At 42.2% G+C, this 23048-nt stretch overlaps 1 protein-coding gene and 1 long non-coding RNA gene across 2 annotated transcripts; both read right to left on the bottom strand.

Moving 5' to 3' along the window:
* Positions 1-3027: 3027 nt before the first annotated feature.
* Positions 3028-9155, bottom strand: LOC144374178 (uncharacterized). Its single transcript, XR_013433653.1, has 4 exons — positions 9119-9155; positions 7560-7661; positions 3989-4031; positions 3028-3113 (listed from the first exon to the last, which is right to left on the bottom strand). It is a non-coding gene; the product is annotated as an uncharacterized LOC144374178 (long non-coding RNA).
* A 59-nt stretch (positions 9156-9214) lies between these two features.
* On the bottom strand, positions 9215-20119 carry LOC144374177 (mitoregulin). The gene is made up of 3 exons (XM_078037107.1): positions 19885-20119; positions 16728-16801; positions 9215-9302 (listed from the first exon to the last, which is right to left on the bottom strand). Exon 1 carries the CDS (start codon positions 20061-20063, stop codon positions 19893-19895), a length of 171 nt encoding a protein of 56 aa, XP_077893233.1. The 5' UTR covers positions 20064-20119; the 3' UTR covers positions 9215-9302; positions 16728-16801; positions 19885-19892.
* Between the last annotated feature and the right edge of the window lie 2929 nt (positions 20120-23048).

The raw sequence follows: 23048 nt of genomic DNA, 5'->3' as shown, positions 1-23048 counted from the left end.
CCCCCTTCCTACCACCCCGGCCACCACTGAGGGGTAAAGTCAAGGTAAATGGGAAGAGAGTGACATACTCTAATGCAGTTGACATCTGTTACAGGCAGATATAAAGTAGAATTAAAGATCAAGAGCATATTCTACTTCAAATACTGGCATAGCAGGAATCTTTTTTTCTTGGTGGTACCCAAAAAGTGTGATCATGAGGTTCTGCCGACTTTTTCATTCCCACTCAACTAAGATCATGTCACTTCCACTCTTCCTGACGGAGCTGGCAGCTTCCCACTGCAAGAGATCTGAGATGAGCAGCTTGCAGAGAGCAAAGTCTGCTTAGTTCTTGGTCTCAGAGGTCTCAGTCCATGGTCGCTTGGCTCCACTGTTTTGGGGCCAGTGGCAAGGCAGGGAATCAGAGCGGGGAGCACATGGTGGCGTGATGTGTCACCTCGCAGCAGCCAGGAAGCAGATGGGAGAGAGGCAGGGGCTGGGGTCCCACAATCCCTTCATGGGTGTGGCTCAGCCATGTAACTTCCCCTCACTAGGCCCCAGCTCCAGGTCCTACCGCCTCCCAATAGCCCCCAGGCTGGCAGCAAGCCTTGACCCATGGGCCGTGGGGCACCTATCCAAAGCACAGTGCTGGCCAACACTGACTGCGTTCTCATACTCTGCCAGGCACTGCCAAAGCCTTCATAAATTCTCACAACCGCTCGATGTTAGGAGGACTGTCATCCCTGTTCCCAGATGAAGACACTGAGGTAAAGCATGATGAACAGAGAGACTCAGTATTACATCCTTTGTGGCCATGGGAGAAGGGCACAACCGCTAAGAGAAACCAGAGTCAGGGGACCAAGTCTAGGTGCTGCCTTGGCTATGTGAACACCACTGCTTTAAAGCCACATGTCACTCATGTGCTGGCCCCAGGACAACGGCAGCCAGGCTGCAGCTTCTCTGCTGTCGCTGTACTCACAGTGCCTGTCTTCGCGTCCCACATCAGATCTCTGAAGGCCAGCTGTGATGCCGTGAGGTCAGGTTGCAGAAAGTAACTTGCTCGAAACTGATTCCCTGAAAAAACAGCTTTCCTTTATTTTCTTATGAAAAGAAGAATGAAATTCAAAACCAAAAGTCTAAGACATTATGCTACAAATTTAGGAAACAGATATTTCCAAAATGCCAAGGGGCTTACTAGCAACTTGCTTTCCAAGACAGATGAACCAAGATAGAATCATGCTCAAAATTTTAAGATAAAAACTGATAAAAGACTACTTTAAGATAGTTTTAAGGAAGATCTTAAAGAGTTTAGACCAACAACATGCTTCACAGTGAAGATGATTTATTCAAATATTTCTATAAAATGCAGAAATCTGTAACATTTTTTATATATTTTAGAAAAATACATAACCATTAGTTTTGCTTCTTTTTTAAATTTTTTTAGTTGTTGATGTAACTTTATTTTTATTTATTTATATGTGGGGCTGAGGATCGAACCTGGTACCTCACACATGCTAGGCAAGTGCTCTGCCATTTAAGCCCAAGCCCCAGTCCCAGCCCTGCTTCTTTCTTCACATATATGTTTTTAGTTGTAGAGGCACAAAATACCTTCATTTTATTTATTTACTCTTCTGTGGTAATGAGGATGGACCCAGTGCCTCACATGTGCTAGGCAAGCGCTCTACATTGAGCCCGGCCCCAGAACCTAGTTTTACTTCTTACCACAAAAGTGCAGGAATCCATCCACAAAATGCACGAGGACCTTTTCAACACTTAAGCCAGCGAGGGGGTAGGTCTCGTATTTGGGAACTTATAGTGGCACTTCTGCTATCAAGACCACCCAATGCAAGTGAACTCCCCCTCCACTCTGCCAAAAGGTCCTGTGCAGCACCGGAGATGGGTATGATCTGTCAGGCATGAAGCAGCCTACCTGTCCCCACCTCTATCCTGCTTAAGTGAAGAATTTTCTACCAAAAGTCTTTGATGTGTTCCAATATAAATAAAGCAAGTGCGGGCTCCATTCTTTGTTAGGAGCTAGACCCATCTAGTCAGCTTTGCCCTTTGATGCCCCTCCTCTGAAACTGCTTCCCTGTGTTCTGAGGTCATCTCGTGGTACTTTTTTTAACTATTACTTCCCAGCCAGCCCATCCCTCCGGAGGGAAGCCATTCCCTTGCCCACGCAGGATATGGGAGATACAGAAGCATTTTTATACTTCTCTTCCATAGTTTTTCATGAAGAACATTTACTATAAAATCACTTTTTTGTTTAAGAAATCATTTGAGTCCCTGCCCTGTGCCATGGGCTGTGCTAGGAGCTGGAAATGGAGCCGAGAATCCTTGTTGTCCACAGCTGAGTGAGGGAAACAGAGAAGTAGGCACATGAGACTAGTGCGTGTGCTCACAGGGTGGGAGGGAAGCCACGCTGCCAGAGCGGGCATCGCTGCCAAGGTAGAAGGGACCCTGAGACTACAGGATGGGAAGGGGCAGGAAGAACCTTCCCAGCAGAAGGAACCTTGAAGCAGCCCTTCCACCCACAGTTAATGGCTCAGGCACACAGGAGCCAGCCTGCCCCTCATGACTCCCCTCCAAAATGAGCTTCTAGACAAAAGTTGCCAAGTAGCGGGAAATCCAGGGTGAACAGGAATCAGAAAGCCCACGGAACGCTCCAGGAGAGCCCTTGCTGTGAAGAGGAGCAGAGGAAGGGAGGCTTCCTCGCTGGGATGGGATGGGCTGGTGGCACTATGCTGGGACGGGATGGGCCGTTGGCACTGTGGTGCGCTGCTCACAGTGGTGGCAGGGGAAGGCAGGACAGGCAGGCTAGAGAGCAGGAAAGGGCTGGCAATTAAAGAGAATAGGGAAGGGCTGGAGCCCACAACACAGGTAAACAGATGGTCCTCTCATAGAACTGGAGTCCTTGCTTATGGTCACAAGAGGGACAAGGAAAGGACGTGCTCCAAAGAGAAGTGAGACTCGGCATCTTCCTCAACTTGTTTTAGCTACCAGAGAAAAATTAGCCTCCAAGCATGGCTGCAGAGGCCGAGCGCCACCGTACCTTCCTCCAGCAGCTGGGAGAGTGTGGAAGGCCTGAAGCCTGCGGGGATAGCCCCCATGCTGGTTAACACATCCACGGTGTTCATCTGCCGAGGAGAGAACAAACAAAAGTGGTCTGCTCGCTTCCATCCATGATTCCTCACCTCCCCACTGTGTCCCTTCAGCACCACAGCAAGCCCAACCCAACGGGAAAATACCACGTGCACATGTCGGGAAAGTGCTGCAACGTGACCCAATTCCTGAGAGGACGTGGCTATCACTGGATCTGCACTCTCACAAGGACTTGGGGCCCACATAGTGCTGGGCGCAGAGCTTTGTGTTTCTAGATCACTGCTTCAAGTACATTCTGACTGTAATGCTCCTGCTCCACCCCCACCCCCACCCCAACTGCACTGCCTTTCAGCAGATGATACCACTAGAATCTCCTTGGGAGTTAGAAGAGCAGTAGAAGGTCAGGAAGATGCTAACTGAACCGTTCATGGTGATTACTCACGGGGTGGAGAATTTTCATTTTGTCGTGTCATTTTTTTTAAATGACAGGATTACAGATAGTGTCTTACCTTTCTGAGTTTTTCAGACTTTTCAAATCATAACTAAAATCTAATGCCAGCCTTTGCCAAAATGATAAATAATCTGGATAGGATCAATGAGAAAGATTCCGAGCTCTGAAATCACACCATGAATGAGATGATCTACTCTTTTTGTACAGAAGCCCTAATGAGAAATGCTGGTTGCAGCTCAGGCTTGCTAAGGCAGAAAGAGAAGCCTTCTGCCCTGCACCTTCCACACCTGAGCCTGGGTAGATCTAGGCAGTCTAGAAGAGTCTCCATCCTGGTTTGAATCTGAACTCAACCAGAACTAAAGGTAATAGAACACTTAAGACATCCCAAATATCTTAATTGCCAAAAATATTAAAAGACATCAAATATAAAGTATTATTAATAAGACAGCAGATACCAACCTCTGAGATAGCTTTTTGAACAGCACTGCGGCGAGTATCAGTTCTGGGGAAATGAAAGAGCAGGTAAGTGCAGGCGCAGCCTCTGCCCCTCACCACACAAATCAGAGAACAAGTACAAACACTCAGTAGATTCTGAAGACCAAACAATCTCTAGACGAGGCCAAGCTAGAACTAAATGCACTAAAAATAATTGCAAAACTAAAGTAGCCATGACCTTTAGGTCAACAATAATATGAAAAGCTCTCTAGGTATAAGTTGACTCCATTTCAAGAAAATCTTGCATTATTTTAATAGTAAAAATAAATAAAAAGTCGGCAGAAGCTGCTCGCTCTCCCGCGCTCTGTACCTCTGATTAGCTTCGGATTCTCCCTCCGTCCCCCCGGTGTCCTCCTCACTGCCCTCTTCACTTGTCGCCTGCTCCTCTTCTTTGTCACAGGGCTGGAAAAGTGTTAAAACAGGAAGTGCTTTCCAACTAACACAAAAATCAACCAATAGAAATGCTACGACTTTCAGAAACTTTCAGGCACAGAGGGGAATTTATATGTGACAGGGAAAAAATTTCAACCCATGACTGATAACTTCACTATGTGAAACAATGACAAAGACTAATGTAAACAGCAAATTCACCAAAATAAATCCCAGGTAGAATTTACTCAAATGAAAAAAATTAAAAGAATTACCTTTGATAGGAGAAAATAAAGGTGGGGTATAGCCCTTTGCAGTTACGATACCAAAATTTAAAAAATCATAAATGGAAATGCTAGCAGATTTCACTAATAAAAAATACACGAAGCTGAAGGTCAATAAAGAAACCATTAAAACCAAGTTCTAAGGGTTAATTTCATAAAAAGCTCTTATAAATCAAGAAAAAGATTTTTTAAAAAAATTCATTTGAAAAATGGTCAAAGAAACTGAACTGGTTATCCACAAAGAAGAAATGCAAATGGTCGTAAATCATATGAAAGGATGCTCAGCCTCATTCGGAGTATCACAAGTACAAATAAAAACTATGAGGCTGTTTTGTTGACCACATTGGCAAAGGCTAAGAAAGACTGGTACTGGCCAGCCTCGGCAGATGCATGGGGAAATAAGGCCTCTTGACATAGGAGGCCATAATTTTGCCAAGACAAAATTGGCAAAATAAATCAAGATATAAAGGTGTAAACCCTTTGAAGCACTGACAAGCATGTAGGATTTCACCCAAGAGCAACAACCAAGAGTCTACAAAGAGGTACATTCAGACTGATCCAAACAGGCTGCAGGTGGCCACCCTCCACCTCTTCCTCTCTAGAAGAACCGCTGACTCATCGGGCCTGCTGAGACTCCATCTGGCCAGCCAGCCTCCCTTGCAGCTAGGTGTGGCCTGGGGACTAAATATGATGTTCGCTGAGACGTGGCTGAAGTTTTCTAACTTCCAGGAAACTTTTTACCTCTTTAGATAGCAGCTCATATTTCTTGATTCTTTCCTCTTTTTCCTTTTGCTACTCAGAATCATTAAAGGATTTGGCCACTGACTTAACTAAAGAGGTAACCCAGGAAGAACTGCCTCACTTGGAGCTATGGAGTTCCAGGTGGGGCCTGAACCAGCACCAGAAAGCCATCTCCACACTCCTTCCATGTGTGGGAGAAGACGCAGCTACCTCAGGTGAGCTGCTTTGGGGAGATTTTTTGGTAATTCATAGAAGCTAATTTTAGGTTCTTTGTGGCATAATTGATGGTGATTATAGGTTGCAAACACCCTGAATAAATGTCACCACGAGCTGGAATGCTTGCTGCCTTCCAAAAGACGACCTAGACATGTCCTGCGTGGTGCATAGCCCTTCGCCACCCGTGGCTACTGAGCTCTTCACATTAGCACAGGTTGAGATGTGCTGTCCACGTAAACACACACTGGATTTTGAACCTAATATAAAACAAGTAACTCAATGTCCAAATATAGATCATGTGTTGAAACGATATTTTTGATATATTAGACAATATAAAATATTAAAAATAATTCCCCCTATTTGTTTACTTCTTAATGAGTGTAATGAAAATATATATTTGTGTCTTGTGCTGACAAAGAATTCCTAAAACTCTTGGAATCTCCTGAATTCTTATCCATAAGAAGTTTTCTTATTCCTAAGAAGTTCAACCATTCTAGTGTGCAGGCTAGTGAGGTGCCTCTAGAGGACCCCTAGACAGCTTCAGGAAGGGATTAGAGGTTGGAACCTTCAGCTCTTCCTTCCAAACTTTAGGGAGGATGAAGGAGCTAGAGATTAAATTCATCACCAATGGTCAGTGATTTAGTTAATGAGAATAAACAAACTTCCATAGAAACCCCCGGGAGGCTGGGGCTTGGGTATCTTCCAGGTGGGTGAATACACAAAGGCTTTGGGGAACAGCACGCTTAGGTCCTGCATGCCCCACCTCAACATCTTGCCCTGTGCGTCTTCTTCACTGGTGTTCCTGAGTTGCATCCTTTATAATAAACTGGTACATCCAAGTATAGTTGTCCAGCAGTATCCTCAGGGGATTGGTCCGAGGAATCCCCATGGATACTAAACCTAAGGATGCTCTAGTCACTTATATAAAATGATACAGTATTTGCATATGACCTGTACACATCGTCCCACATACCTTAAATCATATACAAAATACCTATGATCTCTAACACAATGTAAATGCCAAATACATTATTATTATATTGTATAGTTTAGAAAATAATGACAAGAAAAAGAATTGTACATGTTCAATATAGATGCAACTGTTTTAAGATATTTTTGCTCTGTATCCTCAGATACAGAGGACAGACTGGAAAGTGTTCTCCCAAGTTCTGTGAGTCACCCTAGGGAATCATCAGACCCCTGCAGAAGGAGAGGAGACTTCTGACTTTTTAGCCAATCAGTCAGAAGTACAAGTGGCTGCTGGGACTTGTGAATAGCATCTGAACAGAGGACAGTCTAGTGGGACTGTGCCCTTACTGTGTGACACTTGTGCTAAATCCAGGAGTTAAGGCCAGAATCCAACTGAGTTGCTGGACACTGGCTGGTGCTAAGAAGCTGATATGGAACATGACACCCGTGGTGTCAGAGAATAACCCCCCCCCCCAAGTCAGGAACTCAGTGTGGTCACTGGAAGACTTGGAATCCCGTGTGTGGGTTTTCTTATTTCCATCCGACAGAGCTCATCCAGACAGGTGTCTGCACCACGCAGCATGTGCTGTGACTCAGGACCAAGCAGGCATGGACAGTATGCTGATATCTTGGTAAGGGGCTCATGCATTTGTGGAAGTAAACACCAAGTGGACAGTGGCCATGTTTTATGATAATAAATGCCTCTTAGTTATTATAAACACCACCAGCTCACAGAGCCACCTCCTGCTGAGAATGCTCCCGGGGTCACTTTCACCCGAGCTCTTCACAGGCCCCCAGGACCTCAATACACAATGTCCTCCCCACACCCTGTCTCTTTGTAAAACCAAATTTAAATTTCAAGTCATTCTCTAGTCAACTGATCCAAGAATATAGCTTAATGTTTAACTGAAAATGAGATCTATCTGAAGGAGAAAGCATAAACAACAAAGACTCACCTCCAGGTAGGTTCTGGGAATCAGACCTTCGTTTCCTTTGCTGTCCTTAGCTATCCACCAACCATCAGGCTTCTTCTCAACTACAAGAAGAATTTCTCCTTTCTTAATGCAAAACAAAATACAAATTTAAAAATAAAGCTCACTAGTCATGAGTAGCATTTCATTACTAATGCTTTAAAGTATACACTGAAAAAAGGAAATATTTGCTTAATTCAATATTTATCCTAACTTTTATCAAATGCTTCCCTACTGCCATACCCCAATACCTTTGTGACTATAAATGAATCATTCCTTTGGGTTACTCAACACACATTCAAATTCTACATGCAAATGGGGACCATTTCCACAAGCATTTATGAGGACCCGTACTTATTCTAGCAATTTGATTATTGCAGAAAATATTTTTGAATTTGTAAGTCTCTCTTTGGAAAATTTCTTCCAGGAGTATCATATAAATCCCTGAAGAAAAATGATTCTATTAAGTTAAGCCCTATTTTGAAACAAAAATAGTTTACCCAATGTTCCTACCTACCTAATCCATGTTTTCAACAATACTTGTCCATTGAAAACAATACTTGTTCATGTACGAAATATAATCCATCCTTGAAAAACAGTAATTTCCACTACTGAAGACATGTAAGAGCAAAGACTTTCTTAGAATATACATTATTATTTAGTATTGGTGGAATTTTTCCAGGAAAAGTTAAAAAAAAAAGAACCTATGAATTAAAATGTATTAGCTGAGTGCAGTAGCACATGCCTGTAATTTCAGTGACTTGGGAGTCTGAGGCAGGAGGACTGCAAGTTTGGGGCCAGCCTCAGCAACTTGGCGAGGTTCTAAGCAACTTAGCAAGGGGCCCTGTCTCAAAGTAAAAATAAAAAAGGGGTGGGGACATAGCTCAGTGGTAAAGCACTCCCAAGTTCAATCCTTGGTACCAAACCAAACAAAAAACAATAAGGATATTAGTTGTACAATATTCTTGCATAATTTACCATTAATGAGTATCACACTTTGAAGTTAAACAAAAGATCAAGATTTATATATTCAATAAAAATTTCTTTGAATCATTTCACTAGCAGAAAACTGTCTCAACTCCTTTACAAACCACACCTGCATGGCTGAGGCTGTAGCTCAGGGGTAGATCACCTACCCGGCTAGGCCAGGTCTGATCCCTGCTCTGCATAAATAAACAAGACCCCACAACTTCATTTTTCTATCCCACCTGCCACTTATCTATGCACAGGCCTAGAATGGATGTGCGCCCCTTCAAGTCTAAGCCAAGAGGAAGAAGTGTGATAGTGCTCCCTCCACCTCAGCTAGAACACTCCCTAACCCACCTGAATAACTTGGTACATATGACATTCAGAAACTAATTATAAAATTTTACCCCTTGTTAAGATTTATCAACACTAAAGCCACTTTAAAAAACCTTTAGAACAGGTAACTTTAATAATAGACTCTCACATAACTACTGCTTGTAAATCATAATTCCTTATTTAAACAGACTGAGCCTTTAGAAACATTCTCCTTACATTAGGTCCCCGTCTTCTCTACTTACCTTAAATGTAAGGTCCCCAACTTGCTGAGCAGTAAAATCTCCAAGAGCAATGTATTTTCTACTTGTTTGTTTAGGAGATTCATTTTCTTGTTCCTCTTCCTCTTCTGATTCTTCTTCCTCTCCACCACTTTCTTCCATTTTGTCATCATCCTGATCTTCCTCTTTGTCAGTAAGCACATCAGTTCTACAAAAAGCATTTGTATGAGGAGATCTCTTGAAAAAACATGCGAATACAAACCCAGTTGGAGCAGAACCTCTGTACCTTGAAGAACTGTTCCATTTTTGGAGCTGGCCAAAAAAAAAAGCAATGAAAGGAAAGTACAACTAATGGTTCCCACAACCGTGCTGAGCACACGTGACCTGAAGGACTGAGGGTGGACAAGGAGCCGGTCGATATGAGCGAGGCCTGTGCTACAAGAGCACCCCACCCACGGCCTGGGTCCCCCATTCAGGACACGCTGCTTGAGCGCTCTCACACAGTGCTTGAAACACAAGTGGGGGTTTTGATTCTGGCTCTCTCTCTTCTGTGGGTGACCTTCTTGTAAGCTCTCCCTTTCTCATAAATAAAGTTGAGATAACAACAGAATCTGACTCCTAAGGTTGTCATGAGGATCAGGTGAGTGACAATCCGTAAAGTGTTTAGAACGATGTCTGCCTGCAGTGAGTTTTTATTTGCACAGATTTTCTAGTTGTTTGTGGTGGAAAAGTTAAGTAAAATATCAGCTATTCTGACATTCTTAATGCTAGAATTCAGTGAAAATTCTAGAATCTTCGAGTCAATATTCTTAGCATTTTTCCCACAGTGTAAAAAGCTGGGGAACAGCATTTGAAGGGTCTAAATAATTGATATTTTGTTGCTCCCTACAAATTGGGTTTGTTTATACCTACAAGTCTTTTGTAATTTGTAAGAGAGATTATTAACATTCTCTCCAGCAGAAAAACAATTATGTGTTTACTTCAAATTTTTAAAAAACATTTATAAGAAAGGGGACCCTGTCAGTAGACACTTGAAGCCATTTTCCTTACCCATCATCACTGACACTCAGGGCGTCATCCTAGTTATTTAACACTTGTTTGCGTAGCTTCTCGCACCTCTGTTTTGCTTTCCCAACTACATCTTGAGTAATCTGAGGGCAAAGACTAGGACGTGCACATCTTTACATCTCTCTTGGGATTTGACGTGTCCTATCATGTACAATAACTGCTCATTATTCAGACCATTGTGGTCATTTCTTCATATCTATGCTGTTATAGCATATATTTATTTCAGAATCAAATGTAAAAATGATAGCAACATAATATCTGAAAGAAAGGAATGAAGGCAAGAAGATAGCATACTCAGTTCTATGTTCTCTGCTTGTGGTCACAGCAAGCGCCTGCAGCTGTTGAGTGAGCTTGTCCAGAAAATTCTGCTCCTCCTCCTTTCTCTGATTATACTTCCCGACAGGTGCAGACTCATCCGCCTAGGAGAGAATATTTCATTGAAAAATGAATTTTAGTTTCCAAATTACATTCATCTTAAAAAAATAACAATAAAAGCCACAGTAACTGCTGTAGGACAAAATAAAGACTAGTGTGAGATTATACTTACCTTAGGGAAATACATCAGAGTTACAAGAAATGTAGTTTAGTAATTGAGTTGGAATGCAAGCCAAATGAAAACACAAAACCACATGGTTTTGTTTTCGTTTTGTTTCTTGCTGAGCACTGCAGACACTCTAGAGTCAAGTAGGGGACAGGGTCTGACAGGATATTGGCTCCAGAGTCAGAAAGGAGAGGGCTGGTCCCAGGTTCTGCCGCTTACTGACAGAGACATTGTTTCTTCACCTTTGAAGGCTGTTTTCCCATCTGTGAAATGGGTTAACTAGGTTTTCAAACTCGGGGCGAGCCTGCCTCCTGCGTTGAAAAGTTCTGTGTCACTGCAGAAATGCAGAAGAGACACTCAGATGCAGTAACAAGGATTCAGACCCAGGCAGGGGACACTTTCATGTGACTTCCACTTGCTCCATGAGCCTCTAGCCCTAGACACGTAGATGAAACTCAGGCCCATAGGAAAAAAAAAAAACTCCTGAAGGGATGGCCAGGGGTACAGCTGGCTCCTCCAATCTGGCAGTCATTGCTGTGAGAGCCACCACCGAGACGAGACTTCCTTCCACTCACCGAGGGCTAGACTCTACCCACAGTGGGATTAAAATCAAAATGGCTCCAAACTGCCCCTCATCTAAGTTATACAATGCACACATTTGAAAGGCAGTGTCTGGTTTCTGGGTCCTTAATGCTGAAGAGCTCAGCAGGGCTGGAGGTTCTCTTCTGCTCTGAAGCACACCTGGGAGACCATGCCCCCACTCAGCAGCTCTGGGTTGGGCTTTATTTCTAATGCAAACCCAGGAACTTACTGACTCCAATTCATTCCTCTTAGTGAAAATATTTATAGAAAAAGTTTTTTTTCTAATATGATTCACATAATACTTACTTTTCTTAGCTTTTGAAGAACATTTTTATTCTCATCTATTCCCTGTTTTAACTGGATACATCTAAATTTCAAAAAAGAAAGAAAATATAATGATTTTTCTGTTGTCACAATTAGAAAGCTATTTAAAAAAATCCTTCAATCACTAAGCAGGCAAGGCCATTGGCTACTGTTAAAAATAATGTTTAAAAATCCACATGTAAAAACCTTTGTACCCATTGCTTTAGATGATCCAAGGAGCGCTCCAAGGCCCTGGGCAGGAAAACCAGGCTCAGAAATGTCAGGGACCTGGGGCCTCAGTCTCCTGAGTCTAAAATGAGGAGGGGCTCTGGGTTCTAAGACGCCTCCCCAGCTCTACAGTTCCCAAGGCCAAGGAACTGGACATGAGACATAACTGACCCCCACCACAGCTGTGTAAGTCTCCCAACAAGCCCGACTCCAGGCAGAGAAAATAAGGTTCTAAAAAGAACCACAGTGGGTCCCTGGGAGGGCAGCAGGGAGGGCAGGTGGGCACTCGAACTAGTGGCAGTGGCTGCCTCTTCCTGCCACTGCCACTGCACACCCCTTTTGAACAGGCTCTCGGGACAGGTGCAATGCTTTGGGCTACAGAGACAGCTCATATATCTCAGTTGAAGTCTCAGACACCCAGAGAAGAGATACAAAAAATGACCAAAAATGAGTTACAACTGATGATAGGGGAGTTTTCCTTCTTTTTCTTGATACTAAGGATTGAATCCAGGAGCACTGAACCACAGAGCCACATCCCCAGCCCTTTTCTGCATTTTATTTAGAGACAGGGTGTCCCTGAGTTGCTTGGAGACTCACTAAGTTGCTCAGGCTGCCTCTGAACTCATGATCCTCCTGCCTCAGCATCCTAAGACACTGAGATCACACGTGTGTGCCGTGGCACCCAGAGTAGTTTTCAAAAATCAAATCTTTTTTTAGTATTCGGAGCCTTTGCTGTTCTCTCACTCTCTGAAAAGTGACTTCTGTGTTATTGGAGCTGTTTTTCTCTTACAGATGTGAGTGAAATGACATAAAGTAACATAAAAGGGAAAAGGGGTAGGAGTCAAAAGTCCTTTGTGAAATGGGCAGAAAAAGAGAAATGGCAACGTGAAACTGGTTGACCCTGCCAAGTGCTTGCCCCAAACCCTCCTCTGGCTTCCTCTATCCTGTAACCTGCCCTCTGTTGGCACCTCTGTTCTCAGCCTCCACTGCAGGTGGTGGGGGGACACCTGGGCTGGCCAAGAGAACATAAAAGAGCATGCTCAGGATGCCCCCTGCCCCCAGCCTCTACAGCAAGGCATTAAGAAACCCCCTCCCCTTCCTGCTCTTAAATACTGCCCCCTAAGGACTTTGCAATTCTTAGGACAGACATCATCAACAAGCTGAGGCTGGCAGAAGAGACAGAATGTCACCAACCGCTGGTCTTGGGACATCAGGAGCCACTGACCCACCCGGGAGAATCCAGCAGCAGAGTTTTGTCAGATGAGACTTAGTAAAGCTGCTTATTTTGACAGATGGCCTGTTGAATGAAGGAACTCAGAAATCTCACTTGAGAGCCAGAGTGCAAAATGATTCTTTTATAATACACAATCCAAGAAAATAATTACAATTATCTCCTTCATATCTATAAAATTATCAAATCCTCAAACAGCCCAGATACTTAAGATTCCTGGTTCAGGATAAAAACTAAGCACACACCCATCTTCACTGCCTCCTGAAACCGAACAAAAAATGACTAAAGTGTTTTCGAAGGTAATAACCCCAAACAGCAAAGAATGGGAAAGGATCATGGGCCAGCAAGAGAGGGCAACAAATTTCTACTTCATGGAAAAAACAGAAGCATGTTCTTTTATCAAGTGACACTCTTATCAAGTGTCACACAAGCACAAGGGACCCCGGCAGAGCACTCCAGGATCATGAAGGTCTGTCTAGGATGCACATGGGTGCACGTTTAGGGAAATCAATCTTAAAGCCATCAGGGGTCTTTGTATTACTCGGGGAAACAGCAAAGATTCTCATTAAGTTTACATTTAGTTAAGGCTCTTTTATAATAAAGGTAGTAACTTTTTAAAGTTTATTTACAGAAATCCCCAGCCTGTTAGCTCTCTTCTCTTATCTCACCTTCTGTTTTCCCACTGAACCAGAAGATTCTTCTTAAAATATAATAATAATAATAATAATAATAATAATAATAATAATAATAATAATAAATGATTTGGGGAGAATCATAATTACTAAAGAACTTTCCAGCACACCTATTCCTGCACTGAAGGCTCCTCAGACTAATGGCTGGTTCCTGACCCCATGATGAGCCCTGTCCACCTGCAAAAAACTTGATTTGCATTCAGCATATGGTGCTAACAGGAAAGACACCAAGATATGCCACAGTGGAAGAACCCGAGAAAGGGCTCTAGAATAACCAACCCAGGCTCACATTCTCAAACAAAAATGAATAGCAAAGGGCCACCAGACTAAATAAAGAAAACCAGTAACATAAGGATAAAATGTAAAATTAATAAATAAATAAATAGGAATCCGAGCACCAAAGAAGCAAAGACAATTCAAAGAACAGAAGAAAACTTAAAAACAAACCTAAGCATGGAAGGAGAAAATCTGAAAGCAGGAATATGATACTATAAAAAAAAAAAAAAAAAAAAAGATTGAAAACAAGAAAAAACACTAGTAAATGAACAAGGTGATCAGTAAAATAAAACATTCATAGAATTTATAAAAATTTTGTTAGTGTTTTATTTGGAATGTCTGATGGACTTAATTGTGGCTGCTACACAAAATACTGTCAGTATTTGTTACCCAATCCTCAATTACAATTCCATTTAGGAGGGAAAAAAAAAAAGTCAAGAGAATGTCCCAGGCGTAAGAAAAAGACAAGCAACAAAAGTATTCATGAGAGGTTTAGAAACCTAGACAATCTATCCAAGATATTCAATACCCGACTCAAAGATGTTTCAGAAAAAAATAGATAAATGGAAGTAAAGAAGGGATCTTTAGTAAAATAAAATTTCCCAGAGCTCATGAGAAATATATGAGTTTTCAAAGTGAAACTATCCACCTGGTGCTAAACAGATAAAAACAATGCCAAAATATATTCTGCTAAAATTTCAAAACACCAAGGCTGAAAAGTCAACAGGCTAATTATTAAGGAACCATAATTGGACTTACCAGCATCACTGCATGCAAAGAAAACTCAATAATGCCTTCAAAAGTTTTAGTAGCAAATATTTTAAATTCTATAACCAGCTAACTATTAATCAAACATAAGGGCAAAATGACATTTTCAGACTTGCAAACATCAGTGTGAATTTTTAAAGGACTGTGAAGGGATCATTTTATTCACAAGCTAACTATGGCTTAAAAATACTTATTATTGCCAGGCGGAGTGTCACACATCTACAATCCCAGCAACTCTAGAGGCTGAGGAGGAGGATTGAAAGTCTGAGGCCAGCCAGGGCAACTTAACAAGACCTTGTCACAGAAGAAAAAAATAAAAAGGACGAGGGATGTAACCATGTGGCAAAGGGGCCTGGGTTCAATCTCTTCTCCCCATAAACACTTAATATTTTTTATTTTGAGAGAGAGAATGAATTTTTAATATTTATTTTTTAGTTTTTGGTGGACACAACATCTTTATTTTATTTTTATGTGGTGCTGAGGATCGAACCCAGTGCACGGCGCATGCCAGGCGAGCACGCTAACGCTTGAGTCACATCCCCAGCCCCAACGCTTAATATTTTTTAAAAGAAAATTCAAAGCTTAGCTTTCCCCAAGGCTTCAAATATAGTCTATATATATTATTTTGTTTTTAAATCTAGCAAAGCAAGCACGATTACCTTTATTGTTTTCTTCACTATTATTAATTAACTTAATTTGAAATAATTCCTTAAACAATCAATCCTGCCAATATTGGTAAATTAAATTCCATTTGACATTTTAAAAATTATTTATATTTTACTTTGCCTTGAGGCACTTTGAATTCCTGGCTTAAGTAACACTTTTCCAAATACTTCTAATAAATAATTTAAGTTAATAGAATGAATCTCATGCTCTTTTCTTTTCCTCCCCATGGTCTTATTACTTAAGTATTTACTATTTATCTCCTGGTGCCCCTTCTCATGTTCTTCTGAATGCTATAAACTCTTCAAATACCCCCAAATATGCAGATTTACTTAATGATGTTCTGAAATTAATGCAAAAATGTTAGCAGTCTAGTTCAGTTTAGTTCGTTATATCTATTTAATGTTAAAATTTCCCAGGGATTAAAACCAGAAATTACTTACTCATATAGAGAACACAGTATCTTTTCAAGAAAATTAAAGGTCATTATCCCAAGCAAAGACAAATTGCTTCTAGCAAGATTTCTGATCATTTCTGGGCTACATGAGCCAAGGGCCTAGGGTAATTCTGCGTGAGCCACCACAGTTCATTCTGAGCAGATATTAGTTGCTGCACAATAGCAACAAGCCCACAACCACTAGGTGTAGCTGGTTCCTTCTAGACCTTCATGACATCACCCTGCAATCCTTCCATTTGGTTGTAATGGACTAAACCCTGCACCTCTGAGATTCTCAAGTGCTCTCCCTTGCTTCAAGGAATTCTGCATTTCTTAGCCACCTTAAAACATTTTCATAGGCTCCCAACTTTAGTGTCTTAAAGCCAAGTAATGCTAGATGCATTAACTAACTGCTGTGAGCCTTGATTTTCTTATTTATGTTAATAAGTACATTATGGTATTACTGAAAAAATTTAAGAAAAAGTTTGAGGAGTACAGACTATAATGCCCGGCACATACAGGGTATAAAATAAATGAAGGGTGCTTCTTTTTAATATTTACTATTCTTTATTTGATCTTATGATTTCAAATTAAGACCAGGTAGATATAGATAATGATAGGAAATATTTAAAAAGTACATTTTAGAAAATCTTATTCACTGTCACCTCAATATTATCTACCATTATTATTTTGTCTTTTGGGTGAAACATAGATAAATAAAATGAAAAAGTAAGAAAGGAAGGGAAAGAGGGCAAGAAAGTCTCAAACAACTTCTGTGCCTTAAATCCAACTCATTGAGATATAAGTATAGTCCCGAGAAAACCCAATAATTGAGCATACTTTACCTTTGGTAAATATCTTGACTTTTATTAGGTTCTAGAGCTTCTTTCAATCGGCTCTCAGAAAGCAGACTATCAACCTACGGCAAACGGAGACAGTTTAAAACATCATATTAAGTTATGATTCTTACATTTCAGTTATGTCTATTTTCTTAGGAAATAAAAATTTACTTTTCTCCCCTTATGAAATAAACACTTTTAGGCATACGATAAAGTGGAAAGAATTTTATAGCAAATATCTATATGCCACTACCTCGATTCTACTGTTCACATTTTACCCTACTTATTTGGTCTATCTATTCATCAACCCACTTTATTTTTATGCATTTTGAAGTCAACCGCAGTCACCAATACACTGCCCCCTAAATAATGTGCTATAGGTACCACTAAGAGAGCTGAATATTTGATGTAAAACATACAGACATGCACAAACCTAAAAGGTATATCTGCTGCATTTTGACAAACGTGTGTGTTTATAACTGAAACCTCATAGAAGAACTCCAATGTCCTTTCTAGTAAATTCCATCCCATTCCTCCTGAGACAAACTTGACTTGATTTTTTTCCACCCTAAATTTTGCCTGCTCTTGAACTTTTATATAAATGAACTTGTACAGTATGAACTCTTGTCTACATGAACCATGTAATGTTATGCTTCCACACTGTTGTATCATAAGTTTATTCCTTATTACCAAATAGTATTCATTGCATCGAATGTTACATGACTTTGTCCTGACTTCCTGTGTTACTAAAGACTACTTGCATCTTTGTCAATGTACCCCTCCAAAAAGGCACACCTTTCTTTGGTTTCTTTTCTGCAGATTATGTGGAAAAGATAAAGTAGATAAAAAAGTAAATTCCACTAGCTTCTCTCCTCTGTCCTTATTATTTGGCATCCACCTGAGTTATTTGCAAAATTCATACACTCAGTGACCCAAATAGGAAGCTGATTCCTTGTCCCATGGATACCATGCTGGAAATTTATTCCACTTTCTTTTTTTTTTTTGAGAGAGAGAGAAAAAAAAATTTTAATATTTATTTTTTACTTTTCGGTGGACACAACATCTTTATTTTATTTTTATGTGGTGCTGAGGATCGAACCCAGCACCCCCAGCGCATGCCAGGTGAGCATGTTAGCGCTTGAGCCACATCCCCAGCCCAGTCCACTTTCTTTTCAGGTCTCTTTTGTGGATACAAGAAAGAATGAGCTAATACTATTAAAACATCCTTTCCAGATATTCAAGGTATCAAATGGTTCCTGAATCAATTTGTCCCCAAGTTGAATAATTTTGTAATCATCTTTTATTATTGCTTTACTAACTGCTTTTATAGTTTACTTTTGAAAAATTTCCTGGTTCTCTTAATGTCCCACTAAATTTAAAATTAAGTGCAGAACCACAGTAAGTTACCAGTAAGTCAATACTCCATCAAGTTTTATTTTTCATTTCTACCAGGAGAGAATTTTGCTTTTGCTGTACCACTGTGATTCCAATACAAAGTCACTTAAATATTTATGTGCCAAATTCTTTGGTACATTTTAAAATTTATTTTTTTTAATTCTTTTTAGGTACCAGGGATTGAACTCAGGGGCACATGACCCCAGCCCTATTTTGTATTTTATTTAGAGACAGTCTCACTGAGTTGTACAGCACCTCATTTTTGTTGAGGCTGGCTTTGAATTCACCATCACCGTGCCTGGCTTATTTTAAACTGATATAAAATAATTTTATTTAGAGTAAAAATCTTGGCAATAGATCCTTTTTACAAAATAAAATTAGCAAGCTGATAAAGAATCTTTAAAAAAAATGAACCTATTAATTGCTATTTACTTTTTTTTTCTTGAAAGGTAATAGACCTGGGATGAAATGGCACACATCTATAATCCCAGCTACTATGGAGGCTAAGGCAGGAGGATCACAAGTTCAAGGCCAGCCTCAACACTTTAGCCAGACTCTGTGTCACAATAAAAAATAAAAAGGGCTAGGGATGTGGCTCAGTGGTGGAGCATTTACATGCCTAGCATGCACAAGGCCCCAGACTTATCCCCAGTACCACAAAAACAAATAAATAATAAAAGAGTTGGGATGTGGCTCAGTGATAGGGCACACCTGGGTTCAATCTCAGTACTGGAAAAAAAAAAAAGGCATAGGCATTCGGTGTACTTAAAAATGAGAAAAAACACTACTCCCAGCAATCCACCACAGAGATACCATTTCAGCATGTTTTCTTTTATATCTTTTTCATGTACTATATATAGAAAAACGTCATTAAGATACCTTTTATTCCGTTTTGTTTTTGTTAACTAGCCATTTGATCACAAATATTTTCCCTAACACATTAACATTTAACAAAAGTTTAGTAATAGTATTATTATATCCCATCAAAAGTTATTCATTCCCCTATTACTTCTCATTAAAGTGTATCATTTTTTCTATTAAGCAACAATGAGACCAGTACTTTTACTATCTTTCAATCTCTGTCCCAACGTTTCATTATTACATAGGGCAGGTTTCTGGAACTCCACTACCCAGCCTGGGTGCATGCACATGGGCTACACCTCCTCGAAGTGCTTTCCAGAAAGCTGAACCTGACACCCTGGAGCAGCGAGTCTAGGTGCCAGGCCGGCCACGCCTCCTCCAAGACTGAGAGTGGCCATTTTCACAGTCTTTGGGAGCGTTCATCTCCTTTGCCACTGGTTTATCTTTGAAGTTAACTTTCATGCTGACATCACTTGTGTGTCCTCTAGTTAACGTCCCTGCTCGCCCTCCAGGTCCTGCAGTCCTGACACAGTAGGACTTTTCCTGAGACTTGGGCCCCAAGAGCGGTGGCTCCAGGGACAGGGACCCCGGAAAGCGCGGAGCGGGCGTGGGTAGGGCAGCTCCAGCGCGGCCCTGGACTGCAGACCCTGCGGCTGGGGGCCGTCAGGGCGGGGGACGCGGTCTGTCGTGAGGTTCCGTGGATGGCCCGGCCGGGCGCAGCGCGGGCTGGAGCGGGGTTTCGCGCGGGGTTTAGCGCGGGCTGGAGCGGGGTTTGGCGCGGGGAGGTCGCGGGTGCGGAGCGTTTGGGTCGGACGCCGGCTCCTAGGGAGTGGGGTCCCTGGGAGGAAAGCGCCGCGGCGCCCCGCGCCCCCTCGCCCACCCCGCGGTGCGCCCGGCCCCACCGTACCTGCTGCTTCAGGCCAGGTCCAGCTTCTTCTGCGTCGTCGCCAGCTTGTCCTGCAGCCTCCGCTTCCTCCAGTCCAGGTAGCGCCTCCTTAGCCGGTTCGCCTGCCAGCCGAGGAGCACTCCGGAGGCGAAAGCCACCAGCACCGACACCTGCAGCGTCCTCTCCGACACGTCCGCCATCGCGGCCGCCCGGCGTGCACCGCGGCCTACGGCGCTGCGCGAGGGTCAAGCAACGCCGCGTTCACAGCGGGCAAAGAGGGAAGAGCCGGCGGAGCAGCGGCTTGGGAGGGGCTTCCTGCTGGGTGTGTCAGCAACAGGTCGGCCTTCTCCAGAGACCTTCCCAGCGCTTGGAGAGCCCGTCTGCACCCCTCTGAGCCCTCCACAGTGTCTCATCTATCATTAATCAGATGTTTCCTTGCACTATTAGACACTATTATTGGTGTCTTGCCAAGTGTAAGCTCAGCACCTCTTTATTTTTGCTCAGCAATAGAATTTGAACCACGTGTGCAACTTAAAATCCTCTGGTAACTCGTTTCTTTAAAAATAAGTACAAGCAGATAAAATTGTTTTTAATAATATATCTTATCATTTCAACATCAGTTTGGAAATTATTTAAGAGATTTCTGGTTTTTGTATTGTCTTTGAAACTTGATGTATATCTTTACAATTAACATCAAGCATACTTTTTAAACACTGAGTTTTCAGTGGAGATATGTGATCTGTATCTAATTTTATAAAATTTACAGTTGAAAAAGAAGTCTCATTTACTTACACAAAATTTTTTTTCCTGAAACTGAGTTTACTATGGGTTTTTAAATTAAATTGATCATTAGATTTCTTTAAATTGAAAATGAAGTTCTTAGGGCTGGGGCTGGGGCCCAGTGGAAGCGCTCTTGCCCAGCATGTGTGAGGCACAGGGTTTGATTCTAAGCACTGCATAAAAAATAAATAAAATAAAGGTCTGTCAACAACCAAAAAAAAAAAAAATTTAAAAAGAAAATGAAGTTCTTTTGTCACACTAGCCATGCTATGCCAGAGCTAACAGGAGACAGAATTATTGAGATGAGGGGCACAAACACATCTAATGATACAGGTCACTGTGATCCTGCGTGTCCCACTTCCTGGTGTTCAGGCACTTAAGTGTGCAGATCCAGAGACTTGCTTATAACTAATAGAATAAAGCAAAGGTGATACGGTGTCACCTATGATTGCTTTATGTTACATTGAAGACTTTCCTTACAGCTTGATGAAGAGGGTGGAAGTGTTGAAGGAGTTGACATCAAAGAACTGTGAGTGACCCCTGGGAATGGCGGGGTGCTCCAAGCTAACAGCTAGATCCCTTATCCTACAACCACAAATAAACCAGCTGTCTGCAACCTGAATGAGCTTGGAAGCACATTTTCCTCACTGGGGCCTCCACATGAAAACACAGCCTGGCACCTTAGTTGCAGCCTTGTGAAACTTTTAACAGAGGACCTAGCTAAAGACTCCTGGCCCATGGAAAGTGTGAGAGAATAAGGGTGTATTGTTTAAAGTTGCAAAGTTTGCAGCAATGTGTTACACAGTGTGGGAAAACACTTTCCCACTCTGGTTTTCAGTACCAACTACCTCTTATGCAGACGCTCAGTACTTCAGACATCAGATGTGGGAGAAGCCCCACACACCAACCAGTTCTGCAGTGAACACCAGCAGTTGAATGTCCTCCAATTCTATCTGGAAATAGTGTCAGATACTACAAGTTGAGAGCTCAGAATCACAAGACTCTGACCACACCCCGCCCCCTTCAAATTGCCAGTTTCAAGTGGTAGGTTGTCACTTATACTTCAGACAGGTATAAATCAGGAGTTCCCACAGCCCTGTCCTCGGGTTTGATTTGTTTGCTCACAAAACTCAAGGAAACACTTTACTCATGTTTCCCATTAGTGTCATCTCATCTCTTAGCTCACCCTGTTGTGTTTTCAGGACAGAGCCGACCTCCGCTACCGCCCTAGGTCCAAGCAGTCCTGGCCTCTTACCTGAGGGGCTGCAACAGCCCCCACCGGCTTTCAGAGCTTCTCTTCCTGTCCACCATGTTCTACTCCCCACACAGCAACCAGAGCAGGTGGGCCTGCAGGGAAGAAGTTGGATCATGTCACTGCTCTACTCAAACCCTGGAGTGTAGAAGCCTCTGTGGTGGCCCCGAGGGCTCTGTGTGACCAGCTTCCCTAGCCTTAGCTCTCAAGAGCCTGCTCACTGTGACCTGAACTGGTGGAGAATGTTCACAGGGTGGGACCCTGCCGTTCTTCTTCTTCTAGATACTCCCTGGCTCGTTTCCCCATCTCCTATAAGTTTTTTTTTTTAATCAATTTTCACCTCTTTATGAAGCTATCAGACTAGGTAAAAATCTCAAACTCAAAACTAACTAACTAACTAAATAAGTCACTCACAAACTCAGCCATTCCCACTCTTGGTGTTCCTGATCCCCATGGTCCTTTTCTGTCTCCTTCTAGTCCTGGCTCCCTGCCACATACAGCAGGATTTGCTTATTACATTTACAGTGCAGTGCCTCCGGCCCTCCCCGCCACCTAGAATATAAGCCACTTGAGAGCAAGGATTTTCGTCTCCACTGTGCACCATGAATCCTAAGTGCTTAGAACAGGGACTGGCAGATAACTGACACACAGTGAATATTTGATGTTGATGACAGTAGGGAGTGGTCAGCTGTATCTTCTGGGTGAATGGCTAAATTAAATCAGTCTCTCCTCTCAGGTCCTCTCTCTTTCCCCCCCTGTCCTCCTCTTCCTTCCCTCTTCCTCTTCCTCTTCTTCCTCTCTGCAGTGCTGGGCATGGAACCCAGGACCTCCCATTGACTAGGCACCCATTCTGCCACTGAGCTGTGTACCTCCAGCTCAGAACTGAATTTTGAAAGATAAGTAGGTTAATCAGAAGAAAACATGAAATTTCTCTTTAATTAAGTTTTCTCACTTATAAAACAAAAGTTTGGTATGATGTGTTAATTTTAAGTCATTTTGGAGTCTTTTTCTGAGACTGTGTACCTGGGCCACTAGTGGTGTTCAAATTTGAACCTCATTTGGAATTCTGGCCTCATCCCTAAGATGCCTTGGGCTAAAAATAGGCAGATCCTGGACACGGGAGCCTTAGACCTGCAGAGCCAGCCAGACTATG

Source organism: Ictidomys tridecemlineatus, unplaced genomic scaffold (genome assembly GCF_052094955.1).
Source record: "Ictidomys tridecemlineatus isolate mIctTri1 unplaced genomic scaffold, mIctTri1.hap1 Scaffold_601, whole genome shotgun sequence".
Lineage (NCBI taxonomy): Eukaryota > Metazoa > Chordata > Mammalia > Rodentia > Sciuridae > Ictidomys > Ictidomys tridecemlineatus.
This window is presented reverse-complemented; position numbering and strand designations above follow the sequence as displayed.

Excerpts from the sequence above, each read along its gene's own strand:
- LOC144374177 (XM_078037107.1), bottom strand. The coding sequence starts at position 20,063 with ATGGCGGACGTGTCGGAGAGGACGCTGCAGGTGTCGGTGCTGGTGGCT.